This window comes from Panthera pardus, unplaced genomic scaffold (assembly GCF_024362965.1).
Source record: "Panthera pardus isolate Hobbes unplaced genomic scaffold, ASM2436296v1 HiC_scaffold_26, whole genome shotgun sequence".
Classification (NCBI taxonomy): domain Eukaryota; kingdom Metazoa; phylum Chordata; class Mammalia; order Carnivora; family Felidae; genus Panthera; species Panthera pardus.
In genome coordinates this window covers 20,921,876-20,939,795 of record NW_026526832.1, presented here as the reverse complement: position 1 = coordinate 20,939,795, position 17,920 = coordinate 20,921,876, and the positions used below count along the sequence as shown (strand labels likewise).

The window sequence follows — 17,920 nt, the reverse complement described above, 5'->3', positions numbered from 1 at the left end:
TTAGCGTCAGATGATGCTAAGAGCTTACCTTAAGAACCGTAAGAGCTTTCACATTCCGGGCTACATGAACAGGAGAATGAAAAGCAGCTTTTCTTTTCTCCAAAGATTAAATTAGATAGACCTGAAATATAAGGTGTCTGATGGCCCACTGGTGAGCAGATTATGTCACCATTGCCTAGGTTTTTCAAAATCACTACAGCAAAATGCAAGACAGAATTAGTATCGGATGAGCTATGATCTAAGAGTCAAATTATAATACTTAACCTGCTGGAAACAGCTCAAAATTATAACCTTCCCAATAGGTTCAATCTAAAAGACCAAGACACCCAGAATGAATGTGATACTCCCTTCAAGTGACGAGAACATCAGACTCATCCAATGATCTAAGAGAAAAGTATCATCTTGTCAGTTTTCTCAAATAAGACTATCCTCAGCACCAAGCACAGAGCCCCAGTCACAGTACACATTCAGTAAATAGTTGTGGAAGACAGTGATTTCAATCCAGACCAACAAATCAGTACTATAAAGTCTACTGCACCCCACACTTAGTTTGGGAATACAGTTAAAGCCAGTTAATAACTCTCTTTGAAAACACCCAAATTTAGTGTATTAAAAAAGTTGCAAACAATGAGGCACTGAGTTTGGCACAGGACAATTACCCAGAAGCATCCTGGTCACAAAAGCCATCTCCAAATCCAGATTTATCCATCATTTTAAAAGAAGCATCAAGGGACATTTGGGTGGCTCAGTCAGTTAAGCGTCTGACTTCAGCTCAGGTCATGATCTCATGGTTTGTGAGTTGAAGCCCCGTGTTGGGCTCTGTGCTGACAGCTTGGAGCGTGGAGCCTGCTTTGGATTCTGTCTCTGTCTCTGTCTCTCTCTGCCCCTCCCCTGCTCACGTTCTGTCTCTCTCTCTCTCAAAAATAAATAATTTAAAAATAAAAAAATAAAAGAAGCATCACAAAAATGTGCCTTAATATCTAAATAACATAAACAAGTAGTTAGACTTGTTTTTTCAGAGTCTTACAAATTTCATAGGGTTTTAATAAATGGTCTTACATTATTCCTGGTCTCACAAATTTCTACTGATTTACTTAAAGTCATGAATAAGAACAAAGCAGGCAGAATTATCATATTATGCTAATAAGTTCACAAATACTGTAAGGATGAGATGTTTCAAGCGTAATTGTCTAAAGTTATAAAAAATCTATGAAGTTGAAATAAAAGAGAGGATATGTTTTGATCAAATCAAAATAATGCATAGACAGTCTAAGTATTAAATAGAAGGGCAGTTAAAATTGAACAAAATAGAACCATATTAAAGTTTTTAATTACAATTTAAATAACTTTTTTTATTATCTAGGTTAATTCTCTTTTGATGCTAAGTGTAGAGAAAACTAGTTGGCTCAGTTCAAATAGGCTAATATTTATATTTGCATAAGCAGCAAGAAACAATAAGGCAGTCTGGTTTCTAGGTAACAAACATTATCCAAGAGCTTCAACAGAAGAAGTTATCAATTAACCTTAACCCTTGGGCTGAAAAAACAACCTGGACCATCAAAGATGATAATGAACATTCAGAAAAACAAAATACCAATAAGCAAAAAGTACTCTAAATTTGCAGTTTTTACCAACACTTCCTTCAGAGCAGGGGCTGGCAAACTTTTTTTATGAGGAGCCAGATAATAAATATTTTTTATTTTAAGTTTATTTATTTTTATCTTGAGAGAGAGAGAATGTGTGCATGCACATGTGAGCAGGAGAGGAGCAGAGACAGGCAGAGAGAGAATCTCAAGCAGGCTCCACACTGGTGGCACAGAGCCCAACACGAGGCTCGATCCCACAAACCACGAGATCAAGGTCTGAGCCAAAATCAAGAGGTGGACGCATAAGTGATTGAGCCACCCTGGCGCCTCATTTTTTTTTAATTGAAATAGACTGCGGGGTGTCTGGGTGGCTCAGTCGGTCAGTTTCAGGTATATGGCATAGTGACTGGACAGGTCTGTATGTTATGCTATGCTCATCACTATGTAGCTACCATCTGTCACCACACATTGCTATTACAGGTACCACTGACTATATTTCCTAGGCTGTACAATATTTTAGGTTTTGAGGGTCATTCAACCTTAGTTATTACAAAGATTCAATTTTGCCACTGCAGCCCAAAAGCAGACAAAGACTATGTGTAAAGGAGTAAGTGTGGACTGTCCCAAAAAACTTATTTATGGACAATGCAATTTGAATTTCATATAATTTCCACACGATGTTACTCTTCTATTTATTTCACAAAATATTATTTTTTTTCTCTCCAGTTATTTAAAAATATAAAAACCACTGTTAGATCATGGGCCACACAAAGACAGCCAATAGGTTAAGTCTAACCTATTAAGATTAAGTCTAATCTGCAGGCTGTAGCTTGCCAATCCCTGTTTAAGAGAACACATCAGTCACAGGTGTGTCCAGTGGGACACTGGTCATGCTCTTCCCTGACGAAATTCAGAGGAATACATACACTAAGACAACACCAGGAAGTTTTGCTTTCTCTCAGAAATAAATACCATAAACTGAAATGTAATAGTGATTAACCGCTAATTAAAGAAATTAGGTATAAGGACTGTGTGTTTAGATAATTAGATCTTAAGCAACAGCAAATTGCTTGAATTAGGCTAGCAGAAAGTCTATCAGACATCAAGAATCAGAAGTTTTATAAAGATGTTTTGGCCAAAGGAAATACCTAATTTCTCTGAGAGACTTACAAGTAAGAAAAGTTGCTAGAGTACGGATGATAAGTGAACTGGTTTTGTTTGAGGTTTATTTGAAAAACCTTGTTTACTTAATATTTTCAACTCCAGGAAAAAAAAAAAACAAAAAAACCCACAATAAGCCAATCAAGGAAATATGCCTGACATCTAGTGGAGACTTACTGTAGGTACGTGACCTGTACTATTTTCTGAAGAAACAAACATAAAGAGGGGAGGGGATGAGGGAGGTGTCTGTTTAGATAGAACATGTTAGTGTCATTCATTCATTCAATGCATTTGAAGCGCTGACTACGCACCAGGCACTATTCTGGGCACTGGGAACTCAGCGAAGCATCAGACACAGTCCCAGCTTTTCTGGAGTTTACATTTTTGTGATATGATTTACTTAATTCTGAGGAAAAGACTTTAAAAGTTTAGAATACAGTATTACAGCATCCTAACCTCTTAGAAGTACTTTCAAATACATTAACCTTAAACAATATCCTGAGATAATTAAGTATTACTATTACCACTTTACAGTAAAGCAAACTGATATCTCTATTTTTTCTTTAATGTTTTTTTTGAAAGAGAGCAAAGGCAAGTGCACGAGTGAGTGGGGAGGGGCAGAGAGAGGGAGACACAGAATCTGAAGCAGGCTTTGCAGTGCCAGCACAAAGCTTGACATGGGGCTCGAAGCCACGAACCATGAGATCATGACCTGAGCCAAAGTCAGACACTCAACTGACTGAGCCACCCAGGTGCACCTGATGTCTCTATATTTAATCTAGTTTTTCTTCTATCATACCACACTGCCTCCCTTCTATTTTTCAGTCAACCAACATACAGCAATTCAATGTTCTCTCTTCACTCTAGAACTAACCGTAGGGCTCAAACAATGGTCCGATGACTGTATGTTTCCAGGGTAAAAATTTCTTACTGGGTCTGCCTGTTAGGAAAGTGAGGTGTGATGGAAAGAGGCTGGGTGTGGACTCCAGTCCCAATTCCATCATTTTGAGCTGTGTAATCTTAGACAGGTCATTGAAACTCACCAATGCCGTTTCCTGACCCATTAATGGTTAATGATACTTATACTGCAAAGGTTGCTATAGGAGTTAAATGAAATGATGTATATAGGAGAGGTGAGCAAAGGGCTTGGAATACTATGTGTGCTCAACAAATATCAACAACACTTGAGTCCTGAATTTATGAGGATCTGGATAAATCTCTACATCTAACATGAAATGTAAGCAATTAACATTAAAATATACTTTATCTCATACTTAACTTCAATTCCTGTCCCACATTTCCATTGGGGTTTTAATTTTATTTCTAGGTGTCCAATAATGGTAAAACCTTACATTCTTTATGTGTTCACAAACTTTTCTCACTATCACCATGAGAATCCAAACCACCATCATCTCTCATCTGGCCTATGAAAAAAACCTCCTAGCTGGCCTCTTCTTTTTCACTCTTGTCCTACTCTCCTATTTCCATGCAGGCAGTGACTTTTACAAATGCAAAATGCAAATATATCTGTGTCCTACCTAAAACTCTCCAATTTAGTATCATGTCCAAAATCTCAGCTGGATTCTGCCCACCTCTGCAGCCTTTCCCTCTCTTCTGTCCTACTGTTCCCCCTCTGCTGTGAATGTTCCTCCACTAAGCTCCAACATGGCTAATCCCCATTCATCTTTTAGGCTTCACCAAAAATGTTATTCTTCACAAAAGCTTTTCCTAACCTGCCACTAAGATGAAGACAAACCATAAGGTAAAGGCATCTTACTAGAGAATTATTTTACAAATATAGACACAGATGTGATTTATATTATTTCTCAGGGTGTTAAGGTGAGTATCAGTTGCTAAAAGAAAAGCAAAATTAAAACTGCAACAAATCAGGAAAATAATGGAGTTGGGACTAATGGCTATCCATTTTGGGAAAGAAAAACCCTTAAATTATTTTTTTTTGAAGTTTATTTATTTTAAGACACAGAGGGACAGAAAGAGAGAGAGGGGCAGAGAGAGAGAGAGAGAGAGAGAGACAAAGAATCTCAAGCAGGCTCCTTGTCATGAGCATGAAGCCTGATGCGGGGCTCAATCCCACCAATTGTGAGATCATGACCTGAGCTGAAATCAAGAGGTGTATGCTTAACCAACTGAACCACTCAGGTGCCCTAGAAAACCCTTAAATTCTTATCTTTTATCTGACAACAACAAAAAAAGAAAAAAAATCCAGAAATAAGAATTTTTTTATAGACACAGATATTCTTTTAATTTTGAGAGGAGCACATTAATGTAAAATATGAAATGGAAGCCAGAAACAAACAAACAAAAATAACAAATTTGATCTTTAAACTAAAAAGTTTAGTAAGAAACATTATTCTCTACACTAAGAGCCATCTTGACAAGGTTAGACTTTCTAGCATGTCCCGTCTCTTTTATTTTTTATTTATTAAAAAAAATTTTTTTTAATGCTTTATTTTTGAGAGAGAGAGAGAGAGAGAGAGAGACCGTGTGCACGTGCATGAGTGGGGGAGGGGCAGAGAGAGAGGGAGACACAGAATTCAAAGCAGGCTCCAGGCTCTGAGCTGACAGCACAGAGCCCAATGAGGGGCTTGAACTCACAGACTGTGAGATCATGACCTGGGCCGAAGCTGGACACTTAACCGACTGAGCCACCCAGGTGCACCCCTCCCCTTTTTTTTAATGTTTATTTATCTTTGGAAGAGAGTGAGCATGTGAGGGGCAGACAGAGGGGGAAAAAGGATCAGAAGTGGGCTCCATGCTGACAGCACATAGCCTGATGTGGGGCTCAAACTCACGAACCATGAGATCATGACCTGAGCTGAAGTCAGACACTTAACCAACTGAGTCACCTAGGCACCCCACATGTGTCACTTCTGAACCAAAGCACAGGAAGATGGGTATGAGTTCCCGATAAGCTCCTTTCCCTGCTGCAGGGATCAATAAGGCCTCATGTTAAGATAGTGGAGCCAAAGATTGAAGCAGCCTAAACTATTAGCCACTGTCCATAGTTCAGCGGCTCTAGAGTCCTTCCCATCCACATGGGACTTCGTGTGAGTGACAAATAAACATCCATGCATTAAACTATGAGATTTGAGGGTTAATTTTCCACTGCATTATCACCTAATCTATCCTGATTATGTGATATTCATATCTTAGGACCCTGTGGTTCCACTCATACCTTAGAGAAATTCTCTGTATGAGAATGCTCACACCAGTACTGTAGATTGTGGTGAAAAACTAGGAACAACCTCAATGTCTGTCAACAGGAGAATGGATTATTTATTGTATAGTCATTCGGTGGAATGTCATTTGAGATTCTCAATAAATCTCAAAAACATACTATTTAATAAATAAACATACAAAAGGATATGTAGAACATAACCACTTATATAAAGTTTTATAATGCTATTTTATGGATGCATGAACATCTGGTAAAAGTGTAAGAATATGTATAGAGTGATAAATACCAAATAAATGTTAGGGGCTACTCTATGGGAGAGAGAAAGGGTAATGGGATTAGGAAAAACACAGGAAACCACAACTTTATCTATAAAGTCTTAATAACAACAACAACAAGAAAGATCTGGGGCGCCTGGGTGGCGTAGTGGGTTAAGTGTCCAACTTCAGCTCAGGTCATGATCTCACGCGTTGTGAGTTCTAGCCCTGCGTTGGGCTCTGTGCTGACAGCTCGAGCCTGGAGCCTGCTTCGGATTCTGTGTCTCCCTTTCTCTCTGCCCCTCTCCCACTCACACTCTCTCTCTCTCAAAAATAAATAAACATTAAAAATTTTTTAAAAAAGGATCCGAGGTAAACATAATAAAATGATAAGAATCAATAAGAAATATTAACGGTTCAGATTCTTAGCCCTCAGTCCTAAACTGAATTCATACTTAAATTTCTAACAGAAAGCAGAGATGAGGAAGGCTTTTTTTTTTTTAATTTTTTTTTTTTAACGTTTATATATTTTTGAGACAGAGAGAGACAGAGCATGAACGGGGGAGGGTCAGAGAGAGGGAGACACAGAATCTGAAACAGGCTCCAGGCTCTGAGCCATCAGCACAGAGCCCGACGTGGGGCTCGAACTCACAGACTATGAGATCATGACCTGAGCCGAAGTCAGATGCTCAACCGACTGAGCCACCCAGGCGCCCCGAGGAGGGCTTTTTTAATATAGAGAGAAGAAACCTGAGGTGAACGTTCTCCTGAGCCACAGAAGACCAGGAACGTTCAATAATTAGAGATGCCAGGTGCCTCTGAAAGAAGGGAGAGTGGCTGCATTAAAAACTAGAGGTTTGGTTTAAAGTCCACCTACAAAGCAGAGCACCCCAGTCCCCAATACCACACACCAAATGACTACTTTTTTCTAGGCCTGGTAAAACAGCTAGAGGTTCTTCTCTAGTGAAACTGACCAGAAAGTCTCTGAACCCAGGCACACCAGGTAGAGATGGCCATGTGGGGCCTGAATTCAGATGCGAGAGATTAACTGCAAGAATACACTAAACTGCTGGATTCCCCAACACACTTCCTCTGGTCAGGAAACACACAACCTTTGACCCAATAACTGTACCCTAGGTTTAAAGAAAGTCTTACCCTGTTCCACTGGGAAAAAACATCTGAGGTCTTTACCGCAGCATTTTACATGGAGGCAACTGGATGTCCATCACAGGGAGAACGAATAGGTATAATCTGCATAGGGTCACTTTACATAAATTTTTTAAAAGGAGGTACAAAACACTACGTAGTTTTCAAGAACATGTACTGGGAAAAAGATATACAATGAGCATTCTAATTAGAATGATTAGTCCTGGGGAAAGGGTGACCAGAGTGAGATATGCAAATAAAGGGGAATTTTTTAAATATTATAAATAGCACAAAATAAGAGAGGAGAAAAAAATTCAATTATCATGGTGTAATACTTCTAACTGTAATAATGAAAGCCAATTTTACTTATAATGACTAACTATAATAATAATAATATTATAATAATACATTTAAATGGAAAAAACTCGCCAGTTAAGACAGGTTGTCAGATGACATTTTTTAATCCAGCTCTTAATTTACAAGAAGCATGCTGAACACCTAAGGACACAGAAAGGTTGAATGTATAAGGGTGGGGAAAGTTACGCTATGCAAATATAGCAGAAGATATTAAAAGAGGTGTAGCGGATAAAATAGACTTGAGAACATACAGAATTATTAGGAATGAAGAGTTACTAGGTAAGAACAAATTTTCAACTTCCTAGTGAAATATATATAGTTTTGAAGATATGAGCAACATGATTAACAAACTTGACCTGACGTACATTCATTCACTATTAGCTCTAAACCCAAACAAGCATAGAATAAATGTTTTCATGCTTACTAAGAGTGTAATAAAAACTGGATCATATACTACATATAAGCCTGTCTCAACAAATTTGAAAGAACTGAACAGTGCAGACCGCTTTTTAGACCAAAATTAAATTAAACTAAAAATTAATAACAAAAAAGGAAACTAGACAATCCTCACATGTTTGGAAATTAGGAAAGTATACTTCTCAAAGAACAATAAAAAAATTACACAAGAAAATTTGGACACTACTCAGGGACTACTTAGAGAAATTCACAGCCTTAAATGCTTATATAAGGAGGGGGAAAACCTGAAATGAATACGCTAACCATATCTTTAAAGAAGTTAAAAAAAAGAGTAGCAAGATAAACCCGAAGAAATTGTAACAAAGGAGATAATAAAGAGTAGAAACAAATAATATTCAAAAATACAATGCATACAATAAGAGAATCGTCAAAACCAAAAGTTGGTCCTCTTGAAGTCCACTAGATGGGACAAACCTATGGCAAGATTTGTTCAAGAGGGGAAAAAAAAAAAAACAGAGAAAAACCATAATTATGTGAGAGTAGGAATGAAAACGGGACATTAGCGCATATACTGTAGATAAAACGTCATGAATTTTGTCCCAATAACTTTGAAAATACAAATGAAATTGACAAATTCCTACAAATATAAAATGTTCTAGAGTGACTCAAAAAGAAATAGAAAATGAAGTCTTATAATTGCTTTTAAAAATGGAATTCACAGTTAAAAATCTTCCCACTAAGGCTTTTGGCAGAGATAGCATCATTGGTGAGTTGTACCAAATATTGAAGGAGCAAGTACATAATTTCAATTTTAGAAAAGCTCTTCCAAAAAATATAAAAAGAGAGAATGTTCTTCAGCTTTTTGAAGATAGCACACGGGGAAAACTTTGTCCTAAAAATAAAACAAAACAACAACAAACAAACAAAAAAACCCCGGAAATTACAGGACAATTGGAACTCCTAAACATAGGCAAAGTCTAAATAAAATATTAGCAAATGAAATCTAGCAATGTATTAAAAGAAGAGTCAACTTGTATTTCTTTCAGGAATATATGGTTGTTTAGAAAACAATGTAATTCACTACATTAATAAAGAAACTCATATGATCATGTCAATGCAGAAAAAACTTTGATAACATTCATTCATGACCCCCCCCCCCAAAAAAAAAGCACTCTTAGCAAACTAGGCATACAAGGGAATCTCTTTTACCTGATAAACAATTTCTTCTATAAAACCTACATCAAATAACATACTAATAAATGCTGAAAGCCATCTCTTTGGGATCAGCAACAATACAAGAATGCCTACTAAACGACTTTTATTTAATATTGCACTGGAGGGGTGCCTGGGTGGCTCAGTCAGTTAAGCGTCCGACTTTGGCTCAGGTCATGATCTCACGGTTTGTGAGTTGGAGCCCCGCGTCAGGCTCTGTGCTGACAACTCAGAGCCAGGAGCCTGCTTCGGATTCTGTGTCTCCCTTCCTCTCTGCCCCTCCTATGCTCTGTCTCTCTATAGTAAATAAATGTTTAAAAAAAAAACTGCTTTAATATTGCACTGGAGGCTCTAGCCAACTTAAGAAGACCAAAAGAAAAAAAACAGATGATTAATATTTAAAAGCACAAGGAGTGAGGGGTGCCTGGGTGGCTCAGTCAGTTAAGTGTCTGACTTCGGTTCAGGTCATGAACTTGCGGTTCGTGAGTTCAAGCTCTGTGTTGGGCTCTGTGCTGACGGTTCGGAGCCTGGAGCCTGCTTCAGATTCTGTGTCTCCCTCTCTCCCTCTGTTTTTCCCCCGCTCCCACTGCCTCTCTCTCTTTCTCTCAAAAATAAACAAAGATTAAAAAAGTAAAAATAAAAGTACAAGGAGTGGGAGGGAAGAAATAAAACTATCATTATTTGCAGGTGATATAATTATTTTAGAAAATCCAAAAAAATCTGAGTGAAAATTACTAAAATTAATAAGCAAATTAGGCAAGATGACTAGATAGTGGATTAAAATACAGAAACAATTTGCATTTCCACATACCAGCAACACACTGTTAAGAAACATAATTCAATAAAGATACCATTTGCATGACTGTGTATATACATTTGACAAAACTCATTCAATTGTACACTTGAAGTGGGTGCCTTTATCATATGTAAACTATATCTCAAAAAACCTGTAGAAAAAAGGACACTATTTGCAACAGCAACAAATATACAGAAGAATTTTTAAAAGTACCAAAGAATCAGGGTGCCTGGGTGGCTCAGTCGGTTAAGTGTCCGACTTTGGCTCAGGTCATGATCTCAAAGTTTGTGAGTTCAAGCCCTGCATGGGGCTTTGTGCTGACAGCTCAGAGCCTGGAGCCTGCTTCGGATTCTGTCTCCCTCTCTCTCTGCCCCTCCCCTGCTCGTACTCTGTCTCTCTCTCAAAAACAATAAACATAAAAAAATTTTTTTTAAGTACCTAAGAATTAATCTATCATATATAATAACTTTCTGGGGAAAACTATGAAGTTTTAATGAAAGGCACAAACTAATATTTACTTTTTTAATATTTATTTTGAGAGAGAGAGAGAGAAAATGAGTGGGCAAGTGGGGAGGGGGCAGAGAGAGAGGGAGAGAGCCCGATGTGGTGCTTGATCTAACAACCATGAGACCATGACCTGAGCTGAAATCAGGAGTTGGATGCTTAACCCACTGAGCCACCCAGATACCTCAGCACAAAATGATATTTAAATAAATGCAAAGATACAACACATTCATGACATGGAAGACTTAATACTATAAAGATGTCAATTCTCCTCTATTTGATTTTTAGATTCCATGATTCTCAGGTCAAAATCCCAACAAAATTTTATGAGGGACTCAATAAACTGTCAATAAAATTTATATGAAAGAGCAAAGGGCAAAAAAATACACAAGACATTCTAAAAAAAAAATTACTTAATCCCTTATAGTAATTAAGATAGCATGATGTTGGTATAAGGATAGACAATTTGACCAAAGGAACAGGAGAGTCCAAAACCAGACCATGCACATTTGGACACTTCATTTATGACAACCGTGGCAATGTAGGTCAGTGGAGAAATGACTGATCACCCAATAAATGGCCCTGACACAAGTTATTATTCAAATGCAAAGAGAGAGAGAGAAAGAGAACTGGATGTTCTATACCACACCATACACAAAAGTCCATTCTACATAAACTAAAAACATTAGTGAAAGGGACATCTTCAAAACTGAGAGAGAGAGAGAGAGAGAGACAGAGACAGAGAGAGAGACAGAGAGAGAGAGAGAGAGAGAGAGAGAGAGAGAATGAGAAAACCACTACAATACTGGAGGAGCAAAAAAAAATTTTTTTTAATCAAAAAATGTAACAAACACTAACCAAAAAGGGGAAAGGTTGAAAAGTTTAATCAAAAAGTGGATTACAAGCAATAGGTAAAATTCACTATGGAACACAGTGGGGAACAAAAGTATCTATTTTTTTCCCAGCAAGAAGAAGAAACCAAAAGACGAGCAAAAAAACAGTACAAGAAAGTCAATCCAGTTATAAAGTCAACAGGCCTGATTTTGAGCAATCAGTGGTGTGTACGGGAGACGACCCCCCTGCACCCCGACGGGAGGTACCTGCACAGGGACGGGGGCGCCGGCACCACGAGGAAGAGTTCACAGAACCGAAGCGCACTGACTCTGCAATGAACATGAACTGTAAGTGCTGCTGTCGGGTTTTCAACTTTTAGATTTGACCCTTAATGAATCTCAGAAGACTTAGCTATGATCACTGAAGAGAACAGAAATATCAGCATTGACAATACGAAAGACAGATGACAGAAGTCAGGAGGCAAAAAGAGAAGGGAGAAGTAGAGAGAAGGTACTAATTTCCTCAGTTCACACAGTGCAAGTCAAAAGAAGTTACAAGATATAGAGGTTTAGGATTAGTATTTAAAATTACAAAGGTAAAAGTAAAATAAAATAACAGGTAATCAACTTTAAAAATGGTAATATAATTATGAAAAATCGGGATGGGTTGATACGTAGAGTTATAAGTGAGACTGGTTCCTTACACAACAGAAGGAATTCAACAGTGTCCAAAATTGGGAAGTCAAAAAATGGGGCTCTGAATACATCAGAGATATCGAGGTATCCGCCAGCAAATCTAAAAGCCAGACAACACACAACAAAGTGTGGAAGAATGTGCTGCATTTCATTTTATGCTCTTCTGTATTCTAAAATTTTTAATCTATAGGTATGTATCATTTTAAAAGAAGTTTTTCAGATTATTGAATGAGAAAGAAAATAAAAGATCAAGAACCCTAACTGCTTTTTTAAGGAGGTTAAAGAAAACAGATGTCTATTCCAACAGAAAAACTTCTTGACACCCGATAAAGACTAATGATCAAAAGCCTACTGACTTTATCCAGGAGGACACATAACATCACCATTTAATTCAAAGTGAAGAAACCAGTTTAGAGGCTGAATCTTAAAGTTTCATCGTTTCTCCTCTTCCTTACTCTTCCTCTTTCTCTACTTCTCTTTTTTGATCCTGTCTGGCTTTCTTTCATTTAGCATGAATATTCAAAGAAAGTAAAAATAAAACACCAGTTTTATTTACAGAATACAATCTTGTGTTTCCTAATTTTCTCTCAATACAAAACATAAAAATAAAAAAAACCCAACAAATTAAGTTGATTTTCATTTCCTTACTCTTCCTCTTTCTCTACTTCTCTTTTTTGATCCTGTCTGGCTTTCTTTCATTTAGCATGAATATTCAAAGAAAGTAAAAATAAAACACCAGTTTTATTTACAGAATACAATCTTGTGTTTCCTAATTTTCTCTCAATACAAAACATAAAAATAAAAAAACCAACAAATTAAGTTGATTTTCATTTCCATGTTGTCTGAACCAGTTTTAAACACCCCTGTGGGCATTACAGCCATACAGAAGAAATGATCACTACCGCTGATTTAAGGAAGAACACGCTAACAACAAAAGGTAACCTTGCTAAAACCAGTTCAATAATTACTCTTCAATATATTAATTAAAGTTTCTGTTTGTGATCATTATCACTTAGACTTCAGGGCTCAGGAGCTATATGCTTCCACGTAAATATTTATGGTGATTTAAATAAATGAAACCTTGAAGTCTTTTTTTTATTTATTTTTTTTTATTTTAACGTTTATTTATTTTTGAGACAGAGAGAGACAGAGCATGAGCAGGGGAGGGGCAGAGAGAGAGGGAGACACAGAATCTGAAGCAGGCTCCAGGCTCTGAGCTGTCAGCACAGAGCCCGATGCGGGGCTCAAACTCACGAGCTGTGAGATCATGACCTGAGCCGAAGTCGGACACTCAACCAACTGAGCCACCCAGGCGCCCCAAAATCTTGAAGTCTTAAGCTCCCCAAAAGTAAAGTAAAAACCAGAAGGTTAAATGTTCATGTTAGGTAAGTTGGCTGTGATCCAAAAGAATTCAGCAAGGTCTCCATTTCAGTATAATCCATATCCATAACCAGGTGTATACTTACACTATATTTGCAAGGTCAAGTGGTTTCTCGGGTTGCTCAGGAAAAACAGGATGTGGGGGTTCTCTGGTGGGTACACACCCCAAAGATTTACTAATTGCATGGCTCAGCTTCTTTGCAGGGGATTTCTGTGTTAAAGTAGAAAATAAGGAAATAAGAAATTAAATCTTCAAAATAATGAAAAGGAATTTCCAAAGAACATGGTGACAAGAACTAAAGAAAATATCTTTTAAATACAAGCTAAGTTGCATTATAATCGACCTTACCGGGCCTTACAGAATGGGATCTACAGTTGTCCCAAGGTCATTTGTGGTCCTTCATTTCTATACTTACTCCCTCATTTCTACCATGCAGTCAGACTATAAAGTTAACGTTAACTTTCCTTTTGAACATCTCTCTGTGCCCTTTGCATGAACTCTCTCTTCTGATGCTTCTAGATCATTTTTGGTAAGATGTTACAGTTAATTTCCCAATCAGAGTCAGAAATTTTTGGTGGACTAAAATACTAAAAGGCTAAGATAATGCTGAGAGCTCGTGGCTTTTGAATGTTAGCAAATTAGCTGACTAAGTCACATCCCAAAACATGCCTATTAAGAGAATATTCCCAAAATAAACGTGAGGCAGAACATTTGGTGCTAAGGGTCTGGCTATGTATACAGACACAGATGAGTGCCCTCACATAGACAGGCAGTCAGCATCAGACCCGTGACTGTAAATTCAGATATGCGGAAGGCACAAGAATAAGTTGGCATACTAATACATTTCTCTGTAAGGTAGAACCACACACGCCAAATCCAAAGACTATCAAGTCTAAGATGTATCAGTAAATATACACACTAGTAAACAATATGCCACAATTAAATTATTCAGAACATTCACATTGGAAACCCATATATAAAGGAAGCTCTTCATATATTGATTTTATTGCCCACCCAATTCCCTTTAAATAACACATTTGTCTGAAATTTTCTTGGCAGGATGTTAACTGCAAAAAGGTGTAAATATTTCATTCTACTCCCTCTGCAACATGTTACCATATGTAGCACTCTAATTGAAAAACAGAACTTGTTTGCAGCCATGTGCCTTATCGATATCACATCTCCACTTAACTTTTATATGCTGCTTGCACGTATTTAACACAAAACAAGCAAAACTCTTTGCCTTTAAGACTATGCAGGGAAAGTTAATTAACACCTTGTTTATAACACAGACTAAATAATACCAATTTCTTCGGAAACTTCATATATTGGCTCCAAATCACCTACCACTAACCCCTTCAACACATTAAATTCTGAGCAAAGCCTAAATGTAGTATTTCCTAAAAAGCGTATGAAGCTAAACAAAGCAAAAACCTGAACATCCCCCCTAAGTGCTCTCCATTTCCCCTTTGCCCAACAGGCTGAAATGTGACTTGATCCTCCCCTCTGTCTTCTACACTGTCCCCAGACCTCACATCACTTCTCTGTTTAACATCTTTCAAAGACTCCTAATCACTTATAGAATAAGATCTAAGTACCCACTATCACATTCCACATAAAAGCTTTCCTACCTGGCTCCTGCCTCTCCTCACACTAGCATAAATGACAAGCTGCTCAGTTAGCCCCAAACACCGTGTTCTCTTAGGTCTCTGTACCTTGGCGTGTGCCTTTCTGAGATCACCTTTTGCCAGTCTATTTTTCTGTAAATTTTCTGCTCATCTCTCAAGACTGCTTGCAAGTCTTGCTCTGGGCAGACTTTTCTCACAGTTTCATAAGCCAGAGACCACCTTTCCAAGCTACCCACTTACTGTGCACAAATTTCCACTGTTATGCTAACGATGCTATCATGCACTTTTTAATTATGTGCCTATTTCTGTGAAACTGGTGCTCCTGAAAGGTAGGCTCTACATGTTAATCATGTGTATAGTTCCAGGATCTGTTCCATAATGGAATATGTTATTTGAACAACGGGCCTAGATGAATTTTCTAGACTGCTTTTTCCTGATCAAACCATATAAACTTATTTCTTGAGTTACAACACAAGTAGGAGAGAGAGGACATCAGAGAATACCTTAATTCACCTTTACAACTAAACACTACATCTGTGATCCATGTATTAATTTCATGATATTTTGCTATGTCTGAGAACCCCCTGGGCCATTAATTCGTGTAGTCTATGAGATGGATTATCATATAGACTGCTTTAGCTGCATCCTGAGCAAAAACAACCATGAAATCACAGGTTTCACATGTATATTTTATAATGAACATTAAAATAACTACATAACTATTAAAATAAAAAATGGCTCCCTCTGTACCACCTAATAATCTCTAGTAGTGTGCTTGTAATTCATTTGAAAATACTGCTTTAAAGTCAAGGCTTAAGATCAGATCCAACTTTGAGTCTCAAAAATATAGATAGGAAGCTAAAATTAATACATTAAAGTCAATTCTAAATGATTAGAACATATCATGAGTTTTGAAATGTATGGAAAGGGAAAAAGACTGAGAATAAATATACATATTCAGGAATTACAATATTAACTAAGGGCTAGGACCAAACCAAAGAGGATATATTACTCTGAAAATGTTATTTATTTGCTTATTATTTTAAGTAAGCTCCACACCCAACGTAGGGCTTGAACTCACAGCCCTGAGATCAAGAGTTGCATGCTCTACTGACTGAGCCAGTCCAGCACCCTTACTCCGAAAATTTTAAAGACATTCATTCAGTTAGGTTGTCTAAATATGTAAATAAATGACTTCCTTACAAAGATAAATTATGATATGGACCTGAAGTGAATTTTGCTATCTAGGTAGTTTAGGAGGCTAAGATTAATAAAGCCTGTAAGCATGAATCCAAAAACGGCTTTAAGCACCAAGATAGGGACATTACCTCTCAGGCTCCCGGACCTGTAGGACAATGCCCAGGACTTGGCAGTCAGTCACCAAATATTTACAGAAGTGAAGAAGGGAGTGAGGAAGGAAGAAGGCAGGCGAGGCGCAGGGACTGGTGTCTTCCACTGTAAAATACTCTGCAAGAGATGCCACTTTCTGTCTCTGTAACTTTCCCCTCACTTGGACTCTAAAACTGATAAATATATGGAGAAGCCTTAACCTAAAAAAGTAAATCTCTTCTAAACACTCTGAGGTGATGATTTTCAAACTTCATCCGTTTTCGATACCTTAATCCACATTAGTCAATTTCAAAACATTTCCTACCATTTCTTCAAAATACTACAGGGTACGATTAAAGAAGTCTATACAAGAGTGTATAAAATGTGTATGTGCACTTTAAAAAGTTATAAAACAAATACCTACCTACCCACCAGTGTGCCTGAGAAACCGAAATATGGTTGTCACTCTGAAGCCTTGCTGTGGGATCTTAGGCTAAGAGCCCCCTCCCACCTCACTTGCTCCTCTGCTGGTAACCTGTATTCTGGATTTTGTATTAATCATGTCCTTGATTTTACTACTTTGGTGATTATGCATAAATACATGATTTAATACGTTTAAAACCTATATAGACTTACATAGATATATTTTTCTACAACTTGCTGCTCTCGCTTAAAATGACATTACAAATCACCCCTATCGATACATGTCACATTCATTTTTTCACCAACTGACTGTATGTCATTGCTTAATTATATCATAATTCATTCCACTGCTAATAAACACTTGGGATGTTTCCATTTTTTCCCTCTCACAGTGTTGCCATAAACTTTCTTGTCTAAGTCTCCTGGTAGCCATGTGTAAGAGTTTATCAGAGTGCAATTACTGGATCGAGTTATACACGTTCAATTTTACTAGGCACTCGCCACTTGTTTTTACATAGTGGTTACACTAATTTCCATTCCCATCAGCTGTGTGAGAGACTTCCTAAATCTCCACGTTCTGGCTAACCCTTGTTATTGTCAGACATTTTAACATTCGCCAATCTAATGAGTGATAAATGATTTTAATTTGCAACCCTGACTGCCAAAAAGATTGAGTATCTTTTCCAATATTTACAAGCCAGTTGGTTCCTTCCTCTGTGAAATGCCTACTCCTGTCTTTGGTGTAGTGTTACATAGGGTTGCCTTTCTCTTATGGATTTGTAAGAGTTGTTTATATTTTTTTGCGGAAGACCTATGGAAGTTAGATCTTGCAAATAACTCCTACTTCACTTGTTTTTGACTAACAATCATATTTTTTTAGGAAGTTTTTGTTCGGTTTGGTTTTAATTTTAGAGAGAGAGTGTGTGAAAGCAGGGGAGGGAGGAGGGGAAAAGAGAGAGAGAGGAACAAAGAATCTTAACTAGGCTCTACGCTCAGCA

General features: G+C 37.5%; 1 protein-coding gene across 21 annotated transcripts in view; it reads right to left on the bottom strand.

The window, feature by feature from the left end:
• DTNB (dystrobrevin beta) overlaps positions 1 to 17,920 on the bottom strand; it is a 212,898-nt gene that overhangs the window by 103,303 nt on the left and 91,675 nt on the right. For all 21 annotated transcript variants that reach the window (XM_019450241.2, XM_019450108.2, XM_019450168.2 and 18 more), the window contains exon 8: positions 13,628 to 13,752. In XM_019450241.2, the coding sequence (XP_019305786.2) occupies positions 13,628 to 13,752 (125 nt within the window). The remainder of the gene's footprint in view (positions 1 to 13,627; positions 13,753 to 17,920) is intronic.